General features: G+C 51.1%; 4 protein-coding genes across 6 annotated transcripts; 1 reads left to right on the top strand and 3 right to left on the bottom strand.

The window, feature by feature from the left end:
* On the bottom strand, positions 1-4,060 carry LOC113207148 (membrane metallo-endopeptidase-like 1). 2 transcript variants are annotated; one of them, XM_026423555.2, is made up of 11 exons: positions 3,750-4,060; positions 3,223-3,299; positions 2,792-2,893; positions 2,456-2,701; positions 1,970-2,379; positions 1,640-1,895; positions 1,072-1,564; positions 941-999; positions 824-875; positions 368-749; positions 1-289 (listed from the first exon to the last, which is right to left on the bottom strand). In XM_026423555.2, the coding sequence occupies exons 1-11, from the start codon at positions 3,839-3,841 to the stop codon at positions 101-103; spliced, it is 2,358 nt and encodes a 785-aa protein (XP_026279340.1). In that variant the 5' UTR covers positions 3,842-4,060; the 3' UTR covers positions 1-100. The 2 variants fall into 2 exon arrangements, with proteins under 2 accessions (XP_026279340.1, XP_026279341.1); XM_026423556.2 differs by having other exon boundaries at positions 2,792-2,872; positions 3,750-4,059.
* Positions 4,061-4,233: 173 nt separating this feature from the next.
* Positions 4,234-6,348, bottom strand: LOC113207140 (lanC-like protein 2). The gene is made up of 8 exons (XM_026423547.2): positions 6,055-6,348; positions 5,790-5,963; positions 5,556-5,695; positions 5,331-5,478; positions 5,101-5,241; positions 4,832-5,014; positions 4,616-4,762; positions 4,234-4,533 (listed from the first exon to the last, which is right to left on the bottom strand). Exons 1-8 carry the CDS (start codon positions 6,190-6,192, stop codon positions 4,315-4,317), a joined length of 1,290 nt encoding a protein of 429 aa, XP_026279332.1. The 5' UTR covers positions 6,193-6,348; the 3' UTR covers positions 4,234-4,314.
* Positions 6,349-6,385: 37 nt separating this feature from the next.
* On the top strand, positions 6,386-8,869 carry LOC113207141 (uncharacterized). 2 transcript variants are annotated; one of them, XM_052273625.1, is made up of 7 exons: positions 6,386-6,499; positions 6,792-6,986; positions 7,097-7,354; positions 7,431-7,544; positions 7,619-7,831; positions 7,918-8,023; positions 8,107-8,869. In XM_052273625.1, the coding sequence occupies exons 2-7, from the start codon at positions 6,840-6,842 to the stop codon at positions 8,355-8,357; spliced, it is 1,089 nt and encodes a 362-aa protein (XP_052129585.1). In that variant the 5' UTR covers positions 6,386-6,499; positions 6,792-6,839; the 3' UTR covers positions 8,358-8,869. The 2 variants fall into 2 exon arrangements, with proteins under 2 accessions (XP_052129585.1, XP_026279333.1); XM_026423548.2 differs by having other exon boundaries at positions 6,392-6,499; positions 6,749-6,986.
* Positions 8,830-11,458, bottom strand: LOC113207139 (probable hydroxyacid-oxoacid transhydrogenase, mitochondrial). The gene is made up of 10 exons (XM_052273624.1): positions 11,192-11,458; positions 10,926-11,010; positions 10,639-10,847; positions 10,366-10,562; positions 10,112-10,280; positions 9,846-10,013; positions 9,605-9,763; positions 9,379-9,530; positions 9,175-9,296; positions 8,830-9,068 (listed from the first exon to the last, which is right to left on the bottom strand). Exons 1-10 carry the CDS (start codon positions 11,242-11,244, stop codon positions 8,985-8,987), a joined length of 1,398 nt encoding a protein of 465 aa, XP_052129584.1. The 5' UTR covers positions 11,245-11,458; the 3' UTR covers positions 8,830-8,984.
* Positions 11,459-19,535: the final 8,077 nt, after the last annotated feature.

Raw genomic sequence — 19,535 nt, 5'->3', positions numbered from 1 at the left:
TTCTGTTTTTGATACGGGAGCCCTTCCCGTGCTTACAGTCTAGATGAGAGTTTAGTAGGCAGTCTTGAGGTTGGGGAGGGGAGGGCCGGGGCGGGGGTCGCTACCAAATGTGGCACTGCGCTCCGCCCCCGCCTCCCCCCGCTCGGTTGGGCCCCGTCGGACAGCCCCAAGCTAGCGAGAAGTCCCTGGAGTTGGCGAGTGAGCCCTGGACACGGAAGCGGTGCGGGGCGTGCGGGTCCGTGAGGACTTCGTGCAGCAGGGACTCCTTCGTCGAGGACTCGCACCACATCTGCAACACCATACTCCTCGTGAGGGCGCTGCCGGGCGCAGCCACGTCACGCGTCAAAGCAGCAGCCGTACGCCGTACCGTGGCGAAGCCGAGGAAGAAGAGCTGCTCGGGGGTGAACTCCTCCAGTCCGACCAGTCGTGGCTCCGGCCCCGCCCGCTGCAGGTACCGCTGGTACGCCTTGTAGGCCAGCCGCAGGCCGCCGCTGTCGGCGATGTTCTCGCCCTGCGTCGTCACGCCGTTCACCGTGGCCGCCGTGCCCAGCACGTTGTCCAGCTCCGGCACCCGGTACGAGTCGTACTGCTGCACGATGCACTGCGCCTTGCGCAGGTACGTCTCGAGCGTGGCGGCGCTCCACCACTGCGCCAGGTTGCCCTGGGCGTCGCTCTGGCGGCCCATGTCGTCAAAGCCGTGCGTGATCTCGTGGCCGATCACCACTCCCACGCTGCCGTAGTTGAGCGCCCTGTTCCAAGAAAACGGGTTGAGGTTTTCTGTCCGACATTTGGTCGGTAACGGCGGTGCCCTCAAAACACGTACTCGACGCGCCCCCGGCTGAAGAAGGGCGGCTGCAGAATCCCAGCGGGGAAAACTGGAAAACAAAGAAGTGGCACAGTGCGTTTGCTTTTCAAGGCTGAATCACGTGCGTTGACTTACTAATGGAATTGGCGCCAGGGTTGTAGTAGGCGTTCACGACGGCGGGGCCAGTCAGCCACCTGGTGGGCAATCAATATCAGAGGGGAGGTTCGAGGTTCTCGGGGCCGTGCTGCTCACTCGGAGTCACTTACTCTGCGCGGTCGACCGGCCTCCGGAGCTTGACGAGGGACTGGCGCACGAGGTAGCCCCGCACGGCCTTCATGTTGCGGAAGTGGCCGCCGCCCACCGTCACCCCGCGGTAATGCTGCTCCAGCGCCGACGCGTTGGCGTACCAGTCCGGGTAGCCGATGAACTCCGTCATGGCCTCCGCCTTGTGTAGCGCAGCGTCCCGGGTGTCCGAGTCCATCCAGTCGACGGCCGCCATGTCCGCGGCGAAGGAGGCGCGGAGGTCGCGGACCAGCGCCACGGCCGACAGCTTGGCTGCGTCGTCGAAGTGCCTCGCGACGTACTCGTAGCCGACGGCGAAGCCGAGCAGACTGCTGGCGCGCTGCACACAGTCCTTCCAGCGGGGCGAGTCTTCTAAGGTGCCGATGAGCGTGCGGTCGAACTGGAAGGCGAGCTGCCGCATGGCGTCCGTCAAGTCCCCGGAGAGCGCGCGCACCAGGCGCCACCAGATGTAGTTGGCTGCAACAACGCGACCCCTGGGCGGTCACAGTCAAGCCCAGCGGAGCCCCCTCCGGGTCGGCCTCCGCCACTCACCCAGCACGCGGCGCGGCGTCTGGTCGACCAGCGAGACAAGCTTCTGCACGAAGTCGAGCTCCCGAACGACGATGCGCTCCGACGGGTCCACGAGCACGCCGGTGCCGGCCATCATCCCGCGGAGCACGTCCAGCCAGCGCACCTCCGAGTCAGGCCGCACGGGCCGCACCGCCCCGGTCCACGCCTGCAGCTCTGCCAGGGTGCGGGGGTTGTACGTGCGGAACCCGTCGCGCCGACCCTCGGCCGGGGTCGTGATCTGGAAGCAGTACCGTCGGTCAGGCGGTCGGACCGCAGGGGTGGGCAGGGCGACCTGTGTCGTGCGTCTTTTACCCTAGCGAGCTCCGTCTCGAAGAGCACGACCTGCTGGGCCTGCTCCGTGACGCGCGCCGGGTCCAGGCGCACGCCCGCGGCGCGGCCCACCTCCGTCGCCGCGCCCGACATCCAGGCGAGCATGGCGGCGTGCTGCGGGCGGTAGGAGGCGGGCTCCAGCAGCATGCGGCGCGCGAGCGTGAGCGCGGGCTGGTCCAGCGTGATGACGTTCCGGGAGGAGTCCATCTTGTCCGTGAACACGTACATGACGAAGAGCGGGGCGATGGACCACTGCGCCAGCAGGCGGGTCACGGCGGCCTGCCAGCTGAACGAGGCCTCGTCCCAGGCCTCGGCCTGCATGGCCATGGGCCAGCCGCCCAGCGCGGCCAGCTCCTCCAACAGCGGCGACAGCCCGTCCGCCTCCACGGCCTCTGTGGTTGTGTTCAGGAAGGTGAGCATGCGCATGGATGTAGTGCTGCACTACAGTAACACTTTGTCTAGGCTCACCGGAGTTGAGGCAGGTCTCGTACAACTTCTTGGCCTGTCGGACAGGGACCGGCTCTCCGGGGTTCGCGTCCACCTCCAGGATGCCCTTGAGCTGCCGCTGCAACCTGTCCTCGGCCTCGTTGAAGTGGTTGAAGTGGGACTCGGTGGCCGGCACGGGGTGCTTGGAGATCCAGCCGCCGCATGCGAACTCGTAGAAGTCAGTGCACGGGTCCGCGGACATGTTGAGCGACTCCAGGAGCGAGCGCGCTGTCAGCCAACGTGGTGCGGCGCAAACATGTAGTCATAATTCAGTCACAGTCACAGAGCTATCCCCAAAATTAAATTACCGGATCTTACCGGCAACTCGGCACGCCCTGCTCTCGCACACCTCGTAGGACTCGAGGATGGCTCCGTTCTCCAGGTAGTTCCCTCCTCCGCCTGCGAACGCACGGAGGAGGGCTGCGGGTTACAGCGCGTTACGTCCATAAAGGTGTCCCCACAATGAGCGCGAGGCGATGCCGGGTAGGCGATGCCGTGCAGCCAGGCCGTGCTTGCAGGCCGTGACGGCAGGTTTACCGACTTTTATGCGAATACAGCTTTACTTAGAAGATCGGAGGCGTAGCTCCGCGTAAGCGGCACGGCCTGCAAGCACGGCCTGGCTGCACGGCATCGCCTACCCGGCATCGCCTCGCGCTCATTGTGGGGGCACCTTAATATGCGGGCCAAAAACACCCCCACTCTCCCGCAAAAATGACAGAAAAAACATGAGGGAAGTCCAGGGTACCCACCGACATCGTAGTTGAAGATGTTGCGGCCCTCAGTCAGGCAGGTGAGGGCCACCAGCACGCAGACGACGCTGACTAGCCTGGAACAAGCGCGTCTTGTGCCAACTCGTATCATTTCGCGTCACTCCCGCGATCGCATGCATTATCCGACCCGCTTTGCCCCGCGCGTATTTTTATCGCATGCTCCGCTGGTCCAAATGGGGAACGGGGCCTGGGTTAGATCATTGCCCTTCCCCTTCCCGCCTACTCGGAGTACGCGTTCTGCGTACCCGCGGCGAGCATTATGGGGACGGCAAAAGCAAAGACTGACCCGTTCGATAGAAAATCTCGGCTTTTCTTAAATGAAGTAATTGTAATCTTCACTTAATTTCTGTGGGTCAATTCTAAACAATATTTAAATTTGAAAAAAAAAAAACAACCTCAAAAACTGAGAAATTTTGACTTGCTGACAAGCTTTACAGTGAAGATGAAAGGGACTGCCACCCCACCCCGCCGTTGTCCTGCACCCACGAGCTCCTTCCTGTACTCACTGTCGGCGGAGCGGAGCTGCCATGGTGAGGGCCCCGGGTCCGTTGGGCCGGCTCGGGAGGCGTCCGCCGTCAGAGTGAGTCCTCGCCCTCATGACCGACCAGGCATTTCCAAAATTGTGCGAGAAGAGAGGTCACCATCCTTCCCTGCCACACCCCCTCCGGCCCCTCCTCCGCCCCTCCACGACCGCGCGCGCTCCGATAACGCCTCTGGGTGGCCGTCGTCCTGTTCTCTGTTCCGTTCTGCTTTTCTTTCGACCCGCCGCTCGTGCCGACTCAGACCACACTTGCATGTTCCATTCATGCCCTTCTCCAGACCAGCCACCCCGCTGCCCCCGCCGCCCGCGCCCCCTTCCCCGCCACGCGACACGACGCACTCTTTGCTGCTGGGAGCGCCTGGCCGGGTAGGCACGCTGCCCAACTTCTGTGCATCTCGCTGAGAGGTGTTTGCCTAAGTGGCAAGGAGTACTACCAATGATACAATCAGTGTTGTAAAGAAATCAAAATTTATGAATTGGAAGATACAAAAATCAGTAGAGCAGCGTATACAATTTCAGAAAATTAAAAATTACAAACATTGAATAGTGTATCCTGGAAATGCTGCTTGCATAGGTTGTAACAAATCAATCAGAAAATAAATGGTGCCTGATAGGCCCTCAAAAAGAGAATAAAACCGATCTGGACACCTTTCTCGATGATTATTGAATTCAAAGCACCAGTCTGCAAACACGCAAGCTCTGTAAAGATACTTTGCTGCTTCTACCTCAGAGAATTCATCTTGTCGCTTCTGCAAAAAGGATAGTTTTTTTTAGAAACTGATTACGTTTTTCAAGAAATTTTTAGAGAAAAAAATCAAGAGGAGAAAATACCTTGAACAATTGGTAAAGGGAAATGAAAGTGTATGCATTTCCTGCTGTACCATGGCAAAGACCGCACCCTTTGCGAAGTAGTCCACGCCTCCACACTACTTCACCACAAAGTACAGCAGCAGACAAGTAGCGCCTCTCTCCGAAAATCTAGAATTAAAATCCTGCTTACTTGCAAATCATAAGTTTAGATCTGAGGAAAAGTAAAGTATACTCAACCTCATAAGCAAGGCAAAAAAGTTGCACAGCTCCAGGAGCACCATGGCACCATTGTACAAGACGGTCTGATGTGCTTCCCTCTGAGGATAAAACATTGCCACTTCTAAAACGGCACTCCAGTAAATCATCAATAGTTGGTTGGATGTAATGCCTGAGATCTTCTTCACTTACAAACTCTCTAGCCTACAGAAAATAACGTTTCATTAAATGCATTCCGTTTTTACCGCTTATCAAAATTGGATAACGCAGTACACTTTCACTTCTTTTACCTGAAGCAGTAGATACAGGATACCTGCAGTTCCATGAGCAGCTCCAAAATAATTTTTATCATGCCACTTATATTTTAATGGAGCCTTATATTTTTCATCCACAGCAAGGCTGTGTCCTTGATCAATTATTATTTTTATTACCTAAAAAAAGTCAAGTTCAAAAAATAATAGAGAAGCAGTAGCAGCTACTAGGCTTCTTGTCTTTTCCTTGTGTGTGGGAAACAACTTACAGCTTTTATATTCGATTCGCTAAAATGTACTGAAAAGTTATTCTTTTTCATGAAGAGTACGGAGTACAGAAATCCAACCCGCCCATACAACAGCTCATTAGGCATATCAGAGTTGGGGCTTTTCACAAGCCGGTACATTTCTTCTAATCTGTAGAAAACATTATAAAATAGCAAATATTAATTTACAAATAGTGACAATAATTTCACTTTTTTCATTAAACTTGCCTCTGATTTAGTAATTCTTTAGCTTCTATGTTATCATTAATCAAGGCGTTTAATATAAGAACACCAGAGTTACCATTTAGAAAATTTACTCGAGATCTGTGAGGATTGCTGTGCGCTAATTTTATGAAAGATTTGGCAATCTAGAATACAGATGAAAAACAAGACATTACAATTTATTTTTTTAAAACTGTAAACTGTAATAAATAATAAATAAGTCAAAAGTGACAGTGATACCTGTTTGTGTTCTCCACTAAATCGGCGGCTTGCTAAAAGAAATACTAGTGCGACACCAGCCACTCCTGTGTACACTGAAAATCCTGATGTAGCAACATCTTTTTCATGGGCCATTACATCTTGAAGCAGAATTTCTGCATTCTGTCTCAATTTTGTTATGAACAGTTCTGTGATCTGAAAAAATGGACAAAAATTAATATGGTGGGAAAAAGTGACATCGTAGAATCATGGATATTGTAGTATGTCTAATACTACTAACATCTACCTTGTATACGTTGTTCTCTTTTTCAACAAAGTCGTTTAAAATATTAGCATCAAAGTCTTGATAGATGTTTTCATAGTATCTATCTTTAGCAACAGCGTCTGCTTGCACATTCACAACAGGCCAGATTCCGCTCGCCATAATTTTCAATTAATTGATGATCGATAATGAGAAGATACAAGCATGGATCCAAAATTACTTTGAACCTTTTCATCAAACCAGTCAATCTGCCAAAATTCAGTTAAATATTTGTGTTTGATTCCGATTTTCATCCGGCTTCTTCAGCATCTTGTCAATATTTTGATTTTGAACATTATTCTCAGTAGAGATCCGCCTGACAACTCATTCTGCCAATAAGCTTCCTAGAGGTTAGCCGACCTATCAAAAATTTCGTAAACAGTAAAGTAATCTTTCGTTTGTGACTAGGTTTGTGATGTAAAAGGTTCAAGTAAGTAGCTTTCACAGTAACAAAGGTCTACTCTATGTGTAATCGGTTATTACTTAGAAGAGGCATCACTGCGGAATCAAGGATCATACATTTGTAGCCGAATTTACCAATTTCCCTTTGGTGTCCTGATATTATTTTGCCATGGTTTCCCCAAATATACTTACAATGGTTGGAGCTGGGGCTAGCAAAGTAAAGGAGGCCAACATAAATCTTCATTTTTCTATTTAAAATGTTTCTCTTGTATTTCAGAAAAATATCTACTTCTTGATCGAACATCAATGGACTGTTTCAGTTATAATGGCCAGTGAATTGTCAAATTGTCGTGTTCTTTTCAAACCCAATGAGGACCAAGAACGCTTTTCTTCTAATAATTTTACTTGCTCTGACAAGTTCATTATTTGTGATATTTGGCGGGAATCAACAAACATCTATTCAAACCATAGTATCAGAAACACACAAGCGTTTTAATAAACTGAAACAGCTAAAGGTCAGTAACATGGTCAATTTGATTGCACTTTGAATTTTCGTTCTTCATTTTTGTTTAATTTCATCCATCAAGAAAAGCTTAATTTTGAAGTAATTTTAATATTTTGATAGGAAAACATAAACCAGCCTGATGAGAAGAGATTGCTCACAAGTGAAAAACACTTGTTTCAATTAGGATTCGGAAAAAATCCTCATCTCTATCCTAATTCTTTGTGGAGCAACACATCAGTTCCTGTTGTAGTCACATATGTCAAGACTGCTGAACATGGGAAGCATGCTGTTGCATTTCTTCGAAATGTTCAACACTTCCTCCCCAATACTACAGTTTTAATCTATAATCTAGGTTTGGATCAGAATGACATTCAGACTGTAAGTTCTCTCAACTGGTTTATAAATTGTTCAAGGAAAGGATTTCTTGTCATATTTATTAAAATATATTTTGCAGATTCTAAATTATTGTGAAAACAGTCGGTGCATGGTTTTACCATTTGACTTGGAATCATTTCCTTCACATGTTAATGAGGATGTGTCTCATGCTTATAGGCCTCTCATAATTCAGGTAGGGCTGTTGTAGTCTGAGAAAGAGAACCTTCTTATTATTCTTAAAATATGCAGTAATATTTTTCTTCTTAGGATGCACTTAATAGAGTTGGTGGTGTGCTTTTCCTTGAATGCAATATAAGGCTCACAAAGTCACCAAAGTCATTCCTGAAAGTGCCTATAAATGATCAGAAGGGACATGGTATCATTGCCTGGGCTACAAGACATGCCACATCATCTCTAACCCATCCAAATATGTTTGGATATTTTCAAACCACCACAGAAAACTTTCTTTTTCAGTCTATGGTAAATATTTGCTTTTTAAAAAAGGGAATAATGAATGAATTTGTGTTATGTTAACTCTCTAAAGGTTCTCTTAAAATTGGTTTTAGGTAGAGGCCAATAAGCTTCTCATCTATAACACTGCTGACATTCATAACAACATTATGTTACCGTGGGTGCAATGTGCTTTAACGGAAGATTGCATTTTCCCGATTGGTTTGTATTGTTTATTTAAATTTTATGCCTTCTGCTAACTTTAAATTTTGCTATAAATGCTTTATTTATTTCCTTGCCTCTAGGTGCTCAATCAAGTGGGTGCCATTTCAACAAGAAGCCCCAGTATAGATATTCAGGATGCCATAGATATGATGCCTCAGCTTTAAACATTGTTCTAGGTCTTCAGTTTGACTTCAAAGATGATCTTTACACATATCCCAGTAGTCAGTCTTCAGAAAATGAAGTTCTATTTAGAATTGTTAGTGAGACAGATGCCTTAAATGAGTTTAATGCACTGGAAGGTAATAGCACTATTATTCCTGGGTTTAGGTGAAGCGCTTGTAGCAGATGTCTAGCCAATCACTTATGTGTGTGCTCATGTATTCAATTACTTAGATTGCTCTTTCAAAACTTTTTAATTCAGTAGTGTCAAGTGTGAATCTAGTCATGAGTGTGCCTTAAATGCACTTTTGTGCACAAAGACTAGTAAGAGCAAAACAAAACAATTCAGCCTTATTCTGTAAGTTTTCCATCTGTTTGACAAAATATTATGTTAACTAGTCAGCAGGTTGTTCCTGCCCCTCATTGCAAAAAGACTCCTGCAAAGGAATAATTACTGCCTAATGTCACATGGGATATTGCCACTGATTCAAATGTGTATTATTTGCTAGTCAATATTATTTAAGTGGGTATCTGTTTTCTGGACAAACTATTGCTGCTTAACCTGAATGAAGTCAAAGTGGCCGAGACATTTTCTTTTTGACCAATTATGCCAATTTATATTTTTATATAATATTTCTGAGACATGTTTTTCTAGAAATAAAATTAAAATTTATTTATGCACAATCAGTTTTTCAATCATTCTCAACATCTACCTTAAAAACAATATTGAAGTAAGCATATGTATAAAAATTCATTAGATAAAAACAAAACCACAGCAATTATTTTTCTGTCTGTCTTGTTAGTAGACAGTCATTGAGTTCTCAAACATGCCAAAGAGATCCTCTTCAGATTGCTCACGAGGAGCTAGCTTTGTTATACGAGACTGTAAAAAAAAACATACATATTTAATAACATTTTCAAAAAAAATCTTAGGAAGTTTAAACTCATACATAAGTATATGTATTTTTAGGCAGAAGAAAGACACATACCTGAGGGAGTGTGCCTTTCACTAGTTTTGGAATATCATCTTTCTTATAGCCAAGGGCTGACAAACCATTTTCAACTTTCATAACATCCATGTAACGACGCAAAGTATCTCCCAATATGCGACCTGTTAAATCATTATTTTTTTTCAATAGAAAGGCTTAGTGTGAAACAGATAGATAAAATACATATGTTTCTATTTAACAGACCTGCATCACTTTTCTTAGCATTGCTTATATCAGTACCCAACAGCTCAGCAGCCTCAAGATGTCTTTCTGGGCAGGCTTGTGCAGTAAAATTAAAGACTGCAGGTCCACTCATAACAACTGACAGGCCATGAGGAATCAGTGGATGATCATCACTTGAAAACAAACAGTAGGTAAAAACAGGACAGATTAAGTGTATGAAAAGAGCACTTGGATAATTTTTACTCACTCATAATCAGCAGGCTGAAAGGTCTTCACACCACCTGATATTGGGTAAGACATTCCATGGCAAAGATGAACTCCAGCATTACCAAATCCAACTCCAGCCATTGTAGACGCAAGATGCATGTGTGAGCGAGCCTCAAGATCATCAGAGTGATAAACAGCCCTGAGAAGTAAATTTATGACAGGTATGATAAAAATCAGGAAATACAGCTACAAAATAATAGTAGAAAAATAATTATATTTACCTTTCAAAATACTTCCTCATAATATCAAGGGCAAATTTAGCCCACACATCAGAAATGGGATTTTGCCCATTGTATGCAGGACGCAAGTTTGGATTATCTGGCCTTGGACTTCGTTCAGTGTAAGGAATAGCAGTGTAGGATTCCAAGGCATGGCACAAAACATCAAATCTTAAGGAAAATAGAATAAAAAGTGGTAATTATTCTTATAAGTTCACAGATAAGTAGTCCCCCCCCCCCCCTCCAAAAAAAAAATCCCAAACTCTTACCCGCTGTACACACAAACTTTCTCAGGTAAAGAAAGGGTATGCAAAGGATCAACAATGCCAAGAACTGGGCGCAAAGCTCTGTGAGAAATTCCTGTTTTGACATTCATTTTTTTATAATCAAATATACTAACACCTGTAGTTTCACTCCCAGTGCCTGATGTTGTAGGTACTAAATTTCAAAATAAAACAAAGTTAGTAACAAAGTTCACTGAAATTAAAAATCAACAAAGTTTAAACTGTTATCTTATACATACTGGCAATCAGAGGTTTTAGGGGAACCGTAACTGGCTTTGCTTTACCAATCGGTGCATTGACATAGTCTAAAAACTCTGCCTCCCGATCACAAGAAAATAGATTTGCAGCTTTACAAGTATCAATTACTGATCCACCTCCAACAGCAATGAAACCATCAAAGTTATGAGCTCGTGCATAGTTTGCTGCCTCAATCATGCTAGAAGCGGGATTTAAAGGTAAATTAATATGATGAAATTATCATGGAAAAATTATTAGCCACATTTTGTCAATACCTTCCATCAGTTGGTTCAACCCGAACTTTATCAAATACTTCAAACTGTACACCAGCTCGAGACAAAGAATCAACAGTTGCCTTCAAAGGAGGCAACTTGGCAATGTTTGGGTCAGTCATAACACAAACCTTCTTTGCTTTCATATTTGCCATGTCCATTCCAACTTCCTGAGTCACACCTGGTCCATATCGCACAGTGGAGCATGTCATCTAAATCCAATCAAAATTAGTTGAAGTAAACATTCACTAACTTAAAAATTAATGATGTGCGTTAGAAAAGGTTTGTACCTCAAAGGCATAATCTTTGGATAGCTGAGTGGCGGGTCCTGCAGTGTAGTGTGCAGCATGATTTGCATGGGCAGGGCATCGGCACCTGGGAATAATGTTTGACTACATCAATCTGACACAACTGAAATTATTATGAGCACCAAAAACAAGGAAAAAGGCAATGGAAAATCCCACCTCCCCCTGTATGATTTTAAAGCAGAGCTTGGGGCAGTGGGGTACAAGTTGTATACAAGACAGAAGAAATAGGTGACAGTTGATAAACTTACGAATTGCCCGAAATGGTTTGCATTAAATTTACGATTCTTCCTCGAGAAGCCATTTTGAGGTAGGTTATGCCCACGGGTTGCTAAAAATTTGCAAGCCGTCCGAGTGGCAGAGTGAGCTTTTGCCGTCTTCAGGCCCCAGACAGTGGCTTGTTTGGCGGACGGAATTGTACTGCTGTCTTTCCGCTATCATGGAAGAAGGGAAAGAGTCCCAAGTACCCAAGTCCAATCGCTGTTTGCAACGGCTTGGCAGCAGCAGGTTTCTTGTTTATTTACGAATTGCCACCAGAAACGTCACAAGTGCCCGGCGGCCCCGGCGGGAGCGGGAGGGGGAGGGGGAGAGGGACAGTCAGCTGGGTGTGGGAGGGGGTGGTGGTACCAAGCATGATGGGCTGCCTACCTATCTGGCGGCAATGTTGTGCGGCGCTCCGCCGGCGGCCGGCGCTGCACCAAGGACAGTGCAATTAGAGCATCCAATCCGTTCAGCCTTATCTGAGTGCCCGTCTACTGTCGCACCCTGTGGCAGATAACTGATGCCGTGATCGAAAGAACAGCTCAAATGATAATACATATGAACGCGCAGTGGAAAATAAACGGATAGGGTATCTTTAAAAAAAAAACAACAACACGCACATGCCCAGAGGCAAACATGGTTCTTTCGTACTCCCATCCTAGTGGCACTTCCCCCGGAGGGCAAAAAGCAAAAAGCCAATCTTAGCAGCTTTAATTGTATTCATCGGAGGTGGCGTTAGGTAAACAAAGCGTTAGAAGAGGGCCTCAGGGGGTGGAGAGAGAACAGGTACATTTTTTGAAAAAATAAATCCAAATAGAGTCATTGATTATTACACGATAAGCTTCGAACAGCATCAGTATCTGTATATTTGCCCGGCAACGGCCACGACGTTGCGTGTGTCGCACCCGCGGAGCGCGTCCGCCCCGCGTGTGTGCTCACGTGTCGCGCGCCCGGAGCGGCCTGCCAATCACACCCGGCACAATGGCACACCCCCTTCCTCCCCGCGACAATATTTCGATTAGGCGCCGCGGAGTGAGTAATGAATCATTGTACAAAAGCCAGACAATAGATTACTCCGGGTTGTACACGCGCTAGCGCGGGAGGTATTGGCCGCGCGGTCGCATCACAGGGCTACAGGAGGATGACTCTTTACCGTCAAGTTTGCGTCACTTTTTATTTATTTATTTTTTCTCGCTCTTAGCGGCATCGACCGACAGCGTCGCGCTCTTGGGGCGCGTCGTTACCGTATGTGCTTCGGGTTTCGCCTTCGCCCCCCTGGCATATGACGGCGCCGCGAGCGTATTTGAATGTCATTGGGATTCCCTCGCAGTACGACAGACAGCATTCAAGGCAAATTATTTTCCTCAAAGACAATCGGCCAATCACTCGTCTCGCACCGCTGGAGAAAAATTGTGACGAGGCGTGTGACTAAAAGCGACCCAATTTTTTCATAAGTGGTTCGATTTTTTTTTCTTGAATCTCTTCACCCCCTCCACTATTTCCCCGCGGGCCCACCTGATTACCGGACTCTTGCGGTCGCCCCGGGCGAGTGTCCGTGCCACTGTCTCTGACTGATCGTTAATCCAGTTTCCCATGCCCGGCCCCGTCATGCCCACCAAAAGTCTGTGGTGGCGAGAGAGTTGTCCGAGGGGGCCGCTATCGGGGCGGATCACAGTCGTGGAGCCCTTTCCAACGCAATCGTCGGTCGCTCTCCAGCCCCGGGCAGCAGCGGCTGCGGTGGTGGTGGGAGAGCAGCGGGGTGGCGGTGGGGGGCTCCTCTCTCCCGCCCCATCCCTCATCCCTCCCACGGGGACGGGGACGCGACGGGGAGCCAAATGCAGCGGAGAGGTGGCGACAGAGTTAAAAGGCGGAGAGACTAATGTACGCGCGGCTCATTCTGTGTGCCGCATTAGTATTTGAGTCTCACGCCCGCCCCAGAAGGGTGTCCTGGGAGTTCCCACGCAACACGATTGATTTCGATTCGAGCATGAGAGAAGAGCGCCCTTCTCTCATGATTCGAGGCATGTTATAATACATGCATTGAAATAAAATGCAAAAATTAAAAATATGCACGCATCCTTGACGAATCCAGACCACTGGCACACTGAGGGATCGTAAAGAAAGTACGTCCGTTTTTCTCAGATTAATTCGGCAAATTGCTGGAGCTCGGCGCCTGCGAGCCTCGGGGCAGGCCACCCTGCAGTACACGCATGCCCTGCAGGCAAGATATTGCCGACCTATTAGGCGCCTGCATAGGCGAAACTTTCGCAGTTTCGTTACCGCGAACGACGGACGTACTTTCTGGATGATCCCAAATCACAGAGGACTTTCTTTTTTCCCAGCAGATAGATACAAATTCGTATATTTTTCAGATTTGATTCAATACTTCCGTCTTGCAGTATGCGCTCACGGCTGTGCAGTGCATCTTGCAATGGTCAAAAAAATCACTTGCCACTCATCATTTCGGGTGCACACATAAGTGCAACGTTGTTGATCAAAACACTTCATATTGAGAACTTAATTTTATGGGTGCTTCATTGCGCTACAGAGGCAACCGCCCCGGGCGCCTTTGGCAGCCTCCGACCGCCCCAAGGTTCTCCTTCTCCATGCTCCAGCGCGCGGCCGGCCGGAGGCTGGTTGGCCCGTGCCAAACCAGAAAGCGAGCCGCGCTGGTTTGCGAATCGCCTAGATCGTGGGAGGGGTGGAGGCACGTCCGTCCGTAAGGTTACGTGCCGGCAGCCGAGTCCCCGCGCAGTGCGCTGCCCTTGCAGCGCCTTGCCAGTGCAGACTATCGCTGGAGTACGCTCTGGAGCCCAGTCTCCAGCTCCAGTCGCTACAGAGTCTCCGGTGTTGGCAGCTGTGGCACGGCGCCGCGCTGGTGCACCATTTCCGCAAAGCACAAGCAACTCTCCTCTCAGGGAAATGATTCGCGGGTTCTTAAGTAGCCTGAGCAGCGCGGCATAACCGGTGCACTGCACGGTGCAGTGGTGGGGCGGCCGGGTGAAGCCTGGGTGCAGCAAAACCTAGCACACATCATGTAACCGGCTGAGCTTCCCCGAGCGAGCAGCGACCGGCCTGAGCGGGGCTTGGCGGTCCGTGTTCTGTGCTGCGCCCGAGCCTCATGATGGGGCTGTGCGTCGCCAGATGTTGCCGTCTCATGTCTTGCCGAGAGAAGAAATACGGTTCGACTTCGGGTATCGCTGCGCTCCGCGCCATGGCGGAGACAGGCCCGGGTGGGTGATGGGGTGTTGCAATGGCGGCGCCGATGACGCAGGTCAAAACATACTAAATGCAGTCGCCTGCGCCTGCCTGGACCAACTGAGACTGATAGGATACGAATGCCTAACGCAAGCGGGTGGCAGAGCCCGATACAGGTGCCCCCAAATCAGGTGAAGCGAGGGAACGTGGAGGCCAAACGCCCGAATCCCCTCCCCTCCGCAGGCACGGCACCCGCCCTGCACTTGGGCGCTCAGGGCGGGGTGGGCAGCCGTCTCCGCGCGGCTGCTCGGCGGGTCGGCCTACCCAACGCGTTGCAGGCGCTTCGCGTCGTCACGGGAGTCGTTTTCAGGGACGGCACCGGAATAATTACACGTTTTGGAGCTTTTGTGGTAATGGCCGGGCGGCTGTGCTGGCCGCGGCTAGCCGGGCGGCGACGAGCCGTGCACGTGCGCGATAGACGCCTGGCGGGACTGTTCCTGTTCGACCCAAATGAGGGAAACCAGTTCCAACGCCACGATATGGATGGATTAGAGACGCCGCCCGGGCCAGGCGGGCACAGTCGCCGACGCGCCGCGCCCGATTGCGAAACGTTAAGGAGCATAGAAGAAAAAGTAAAGTAATAAAAATGGAACTGGATTGGAGGGGTGTGGTCCGGGGTGTGGGGGGTACTCGAGCGGTGGACTACATCAGAGTGCCGAGCCGGCCCCCCGAGGCTCTGAGACACGCGACATGTCGTTTCGCGGATCGTCGTGGAGGGAGAGGGGCCCGGGCCCGCGCACGGCGCCCGCGCACCGCGCCCGGGCTGTGCGGCCAGGGGCGTTACGACGGTACTTACCCGCGGATGGATGGCTCTGCAGCCAGGACGCCGCAGCAAAAACAAACTGTCTGGTCGGCCCCGGCTGTCGCGGAACAAGTAGACCCGGCCCGGCCCAGCCCACACCCGGGGGTCGCAATAGGCGCACTCGCGCCCGCGCCCACCGCGACAGTCTGCATGCCGATGATGACACGGTGACATTATTTGCGCCGAGTCCTGTATGGCCGGGCCTCAGCCGGGCCTGCAGGAGGGGCTGCTTTGTCGGCCGAAGCGCGCGCGGGGGCCCCGGCCATAGAGGGGTGCATATTTCGACCAGTCACAGTGCAGGGCCCGGACAAATAGCTTTTCCAGTCATTTTCCAGTCACCAGTTAATCGGCAGAAAATCACCCCTAGAGACTCCAGTCACTTTTCAAGTCACGTCCACTCATTTTCTAATCATTTTCCAGTCACCGATCCAGATTTGACTACGAGTCAGAGTACATCCATTCCTGAAGTGATGTACCTCTAGGACACCCCCATCGTCCCGGCACGAGCCTGTCCAGGCGTCCTTCGAGTCCATTGACGTCATGGCTCCTCTCCCGCGGAAGTCTTGCCTCCGTCACATTTCGATTCGAATCAAAAACCAGCTCCTTAGTTGTTATCCAATATGATTACGTATTTATATACTTTTTTAAATGACTCTTTTCCTTTTCACACCTGAGAAAACCCCGAGGCAACGAAAAGCGCCCTTGGGCTCCCCACATTGTCGGCAAAAGTAAGATCAGATTCAGATATCTATCTAAAGCGATAGAAAGGGTGGCGGTTGACGGTGCCTTCGCCAACCGCAGGTGGCGGGGTGGGGCGGGGGCAGGTAGGGAGTAGGGTGCATGGGTACCTGCAAAACACACGAGGCATCTGAGGCACACATCGATACGCGGCCAGTAAAGATTGCCCCTGATCGCGATTTAAATATGCTGCATCTCTGCCAAGGGCATTTTGCGGGGAGCCGAGGCCCACCAGGATAGGCAGCCCGTCGGTCTCCTGCTCCCCCCGCTGCCGCCTGTGCCCCCGCCCCGGCCCCGCCCCGCCCCGCGCGGGCCACAACGCCCCGTCGGCGGCCGCCGACGTTGGCGCGCGCCGCCAGTCTACCGCGAGCTTAGATCCACTTGGGACACGGCGAGCTGTTCTGCGGCCTCTCTGCTGGCCTGCCCGAAGCGTGCGCGCGCGCTGCTAGTCGTCCCCGTGCACCCACTCAGGGCCCGGCCGCCCCCCGCGGACCCAGCCGCCGCCGCCGCCGCCGCCGCCGAGGAGAAGGAGTACGCGCCACACGCCCTCCCCGTGAGTGTCGCGCCGTCCGCCCCCCTGGAGCGTGGAGAGCTGCCCGTCGATGTGTCGTGTCACCAGGAGCACGGCCTCGGCGAGGCTGACTTGCACCTGACCGGCCGGGCGGCCGCTCCCAAGCCGGCCCTTCCCCCTGGAGTGCCGCCTCCTCTCCTCCAGAGTGTTGCCCAACTTTAGTAATTACCCGCGGCCGGTGACCCGTATCTCCGGCCGTGCAGTTGCAGTGCAGTTGCAGTGCAGCCGCCTCGCCTGCAAACTGCATGTTGTGCGTCTGCCGATGATGTGTAGTTTTCCATACTTTCTCCACGCGTGAACGGTGTGATTGCCGCCGTTGCCGCCGTGCGCCGGGCCGCCTACAGACAGCCTCCGGACTGTAATGGGCTGCTAGCAGGAGGAGGTCGCGAGCTCGCTGCCGGGGCTCGGCGCTGGTCAGGGAAGGACCACGACGGCCGGGCCCAGCTCGGGCTGGCTGACTCGCGAGCTGGACACATTCCGGCCGGGCAGCACGAGTAGCAGGACCACGGCTTCTCTTCAGGAAGTGCAACTTCGGCAGGCGCACTACGCTCGTCTGGCAAGGGGTAGTAAGACTCTCGGACCGACTGGCAGCAATGGCCGACAACCGCCCTCAAAGGAAAATTCTCAGAGAGGGGTCGACCGGGGAATCAAAAAAACCGTCGACCGGATCAACATATGCCCCAGAACATGAAACGACGACGAGCTCGACGACGGGGCATGTGGTCGCGCATTCGCCGCGCGCGTTTCTGCCCCAAATGGTGAAAGGGGATCCAACGTGTCGCGTCGTATTCGCCATAGGGAGAGAGGGAGATGCATAAGAAAACCAGGAAAAAAGAGGCGGCTGCCGTATAGCTGCGCTCTATGCAACAACGTGCAGCAGCCCGGGGCGGCCGCCGCGCTCATGACGGAGGGTGGAGGCTCGCTTGATGGCGAGCAGGGAGCGAATTAAGAACATGCCATCTGTCTCTCTCACTCTCTCTCTCTCTCTCACTCGCTCAATCTTGGCCAGGCTACGCAACCGCTGCACCACGGAGTGCACTCGCTTCACCGAGAACAGAGTAGTTGTGACACGGTCACTGCTCTGTGCGCGCCAATTTGCGTCTGCTCGGCGGGCTTGTTACACGATGCGCATAGATACAAATGAAAAGCCAATCGACAGAAGTCCATCGCCAGTCACCAGCATTCTATTTTCCGTTTTCTACGAGCACATCTTCCAAGCGAGTGCCGGGTTCATGTTTTGCACTCTTCTCACCCCGCCGCGTCGCGACCGCGAGGTTTGCTCTGCCGCCGCGCCGCCGGGTCGCGACATTGCCTTCATCACACCGCACACCGCGCCGTCCCCGTTGCGATTTGATTGTTAAGCAAACAGCACATCCCTGGAAAAAGGAAGAAAGAGACGGGGGTGGGGGGGGGGGGGTCGCCGGGCAATACCAACGTCTCATCCTGCAGGAAAGAGTCCCGCAAACCGCCTCTCGGCGGGGCCTTCTCCCCACCTTTCTGTTTACACGCGACATTTAGACACGAGCATACCAAACGCGTCGTAGCGCATGAGGAATGAAAGAAACGCGCGAAATAGGATAGAGATCGCAACGATATCGACGAGTTGCTGCGGCTGGGGATGCCGCCACAGGGAATCGCGTCGCTGTCGTAACGTTGTCTGCCAAACCATTGGCACCCATACTGCCGCACCCATGGGCAAGTGACCCGTCTTTCTTTACGCGGGAGGCGCGGCGGCGTCGAGCTCTCGCCGCCGACCTGTACACCGGAGCGGGGCGCCGGCCCGGCCGCGCGATTAGAGTCAATGTGAAGGGCGATAGGGTCCCTCCCCCCCCCCCCCAGAGCCGCTGATAATGAAACGAAAACAAGAAGAGCAATGCCCACGCGACCGGCCGGCCGGGCCACCGACCACCGCGGCCGACCAACCGGGCCACTCCCGCCACTTCTAGTTTTACGTTGCAGAGAGAGAGAGAGAGAAAGAAGTCATGGGGCGGGGAACGGGGGTTCCCGACTAACTGCTTTTTATTATAAAATGAGAGACAAGTGGGGGTGTTGCAAAACGCTGCTCAGCTCTGGGTTCGAAAAAATCCGGCCGCCGTCGCCGTCACCGTCACCTGTCAGCTCCTGAGCTTGAAATGATTTAACGCCCACGGAAAAGAGGGGGGGGGAGGGGGTATTTGATTTCGGGGCAAGCTGAAGCTGGCTAGCCCGGTTCTACTCACGCGTTCCTGCTCCTCCCGTCCGGACAGCGAATAGACAACCGAAACTGACTCTGTTCGCTGATGTGATGATCTGACTCACCTGACATGAGACACCCATCCTTATGCGCACATACTTTGTACGGGTCCTCTGTGACAAACTCGAGGACAGACTACAGGGTTGGCCCATTTTCGTATAGTTATTCTGTGCTCAGGTATCCAAAGGTACGGGCTGTACATCATTTCCATGCTGAACGTATACAATACAAATAAATGTCACGGTCTCGGACGACAGGGCGGCGACCGTTGACCTGTCGACCTACCAAACCAAGGGCGTATGACCATGACTAGGGATCTTGGGCCCACCTACAGATTTTCTTTTTGAGGGAGGGGGAGGAGGGGAACGCCTCATGTTGCAGCCGATTTCCTTCAGCAGCGTCTGCTGATCTCTACACTGGTAAAAGAAGTGTGCAAATATTGTACACTTAAGTGTGCAACTCATGATTTTGCACATTACAAGGTGTTTAACTGAACTGCACTCTTTGGTGTTTGCAAACATGAAACATTAGTTATGGAAATGTTAACAAAATGTTTAATGTTTGAACACCATAATTGACGTCTAGTTCAGTTCGACATCATGACGTGTTTAGTTTCTGCACACTTGAAACGGCACATCATTTCGTGTGAAACTTTCTACATTTGTTTTACCAGTGTAAAACTGAAGAATTTCAAGATATATTTTATTTTGTTTACAGAAAAAATTAAGAGAT

This window comes from Frankliniella occidentalis, unplaced genomic scaffold (genome assembly GCF_000697945.3).
Source record: "Frankliniella occidentalis isolate FOCC.00 unplaced genomic scaffold, Focc_3.1 Scaffold289, whole genome shotgun sequence".
Taxonomy (NCBI): domain Eukaryota; kingdom Metazoa; phylum Arthropoda; class Insecta; order Thysanoptera; family Thripidae; genus Frankliniella; species Frankliniella occidentalis.
This window is presented reverse-complemented; position numbering and strand designations above follow the sequence as displayed.

What these genes read in the sequence shown, in the direction of transcription:
- LOC113207148 (XM_026423555.2), bottom strand. Translation starts at nt 3,841, where the DNA reads ATGAGGGCGAGGACTCACTCTGACGGCGGACGCCTCCCGAGCCGGCCC. An exon ending in TCGAGACGGAGCTCGCTAGG is followed by an intron (nt 1,896 to 1,969) that starts GTAAAAGACGCA and finishes TACTGCTTCCAG; the next exon opens with ATCACGACCCCGGCCGAGGG. An exon ending in AGGCCGGTCGACCGCGCAGA is followed by an intron (nt 1,000 to 1,071) that starts GTAAGTGACTCC and finishes ATTGCCCACCAG; the next exon opens with GTGGCTGACTGGCCCCGCCG.
- LOC113207140 (XM_026423547.2), bottom strand. Translation starts at nt 6,192, where the DNA reads ATGGCGAGCGGAATCTGGCCTGTTGTGAATGTGCAAGCAGACGCTGTT. An exon ending in TTAGTGGAGAACACAAACAG is followed by an intron (nt 5,696 to 5,789) that starts GTATCACTGTCA and finishes TCTGTATTCTAG; the next exon opens with ATTGCCAAATCTTTCATAAA. An exon ending in GCGAATCGAATATAAAAGCT is followed by an intron (nt 5,242 to 5,330) that starts GTAAGTTGTTTC and finishes GACTTTTTTTAG; the next exon opens with GTAATAAAAATAATAATTGA.
- LOC113207141 (XM_052273625.1), top strand. Translation starts at nt 6,840, where the DNA reads ATGAGGACCAAGAACGCTTTTCTTCTAATAATTTTACTTGCTCTGACA. An exon ending in ATCAGAATGACATTCAGACT is followed by an intron (nt 7,355 to 7,430) that starts GTAAGTTCTCTC and finishes TATATTTTGCAG; the next exon opens with ATTCTAAATTATTGTGAAAA. An exon ending in ACTTTCTTTTTCAGTCTATG is followed by an intron (nt 7,832 to 7,917) that starts GTAAATATTTGC and finishes AATTGGTTTTAG; the next exon opens with GTAGAGGCCAATAAGCTTCT.
- LOC113207139 (XM_052273624.1), bottom strand. Translation starts at nt 11,244, where the DNA reads ATGGCTTCTCGAGGAAGAATCGTAAATTTAATGCAAACCATTTCGGGC. An exon ending in GTTGAACCAACTGATGGAAG is followed by an intron (nt 10,563 to 10,638) that starts GTATTGACAAAA and finishes TCCCGCTTCTAG; the next exon opens with CATGATTGAGGCAGCAAACT. An exon ending in ATGAGGAAGTATTTTGAAAG is followed by an intron (nt 9,764 to 9,845) that starts GTAAATATAATT and finishes TTTACTTCTCAG; the next exon opens with GGCTGTTTATCACTCTGATG.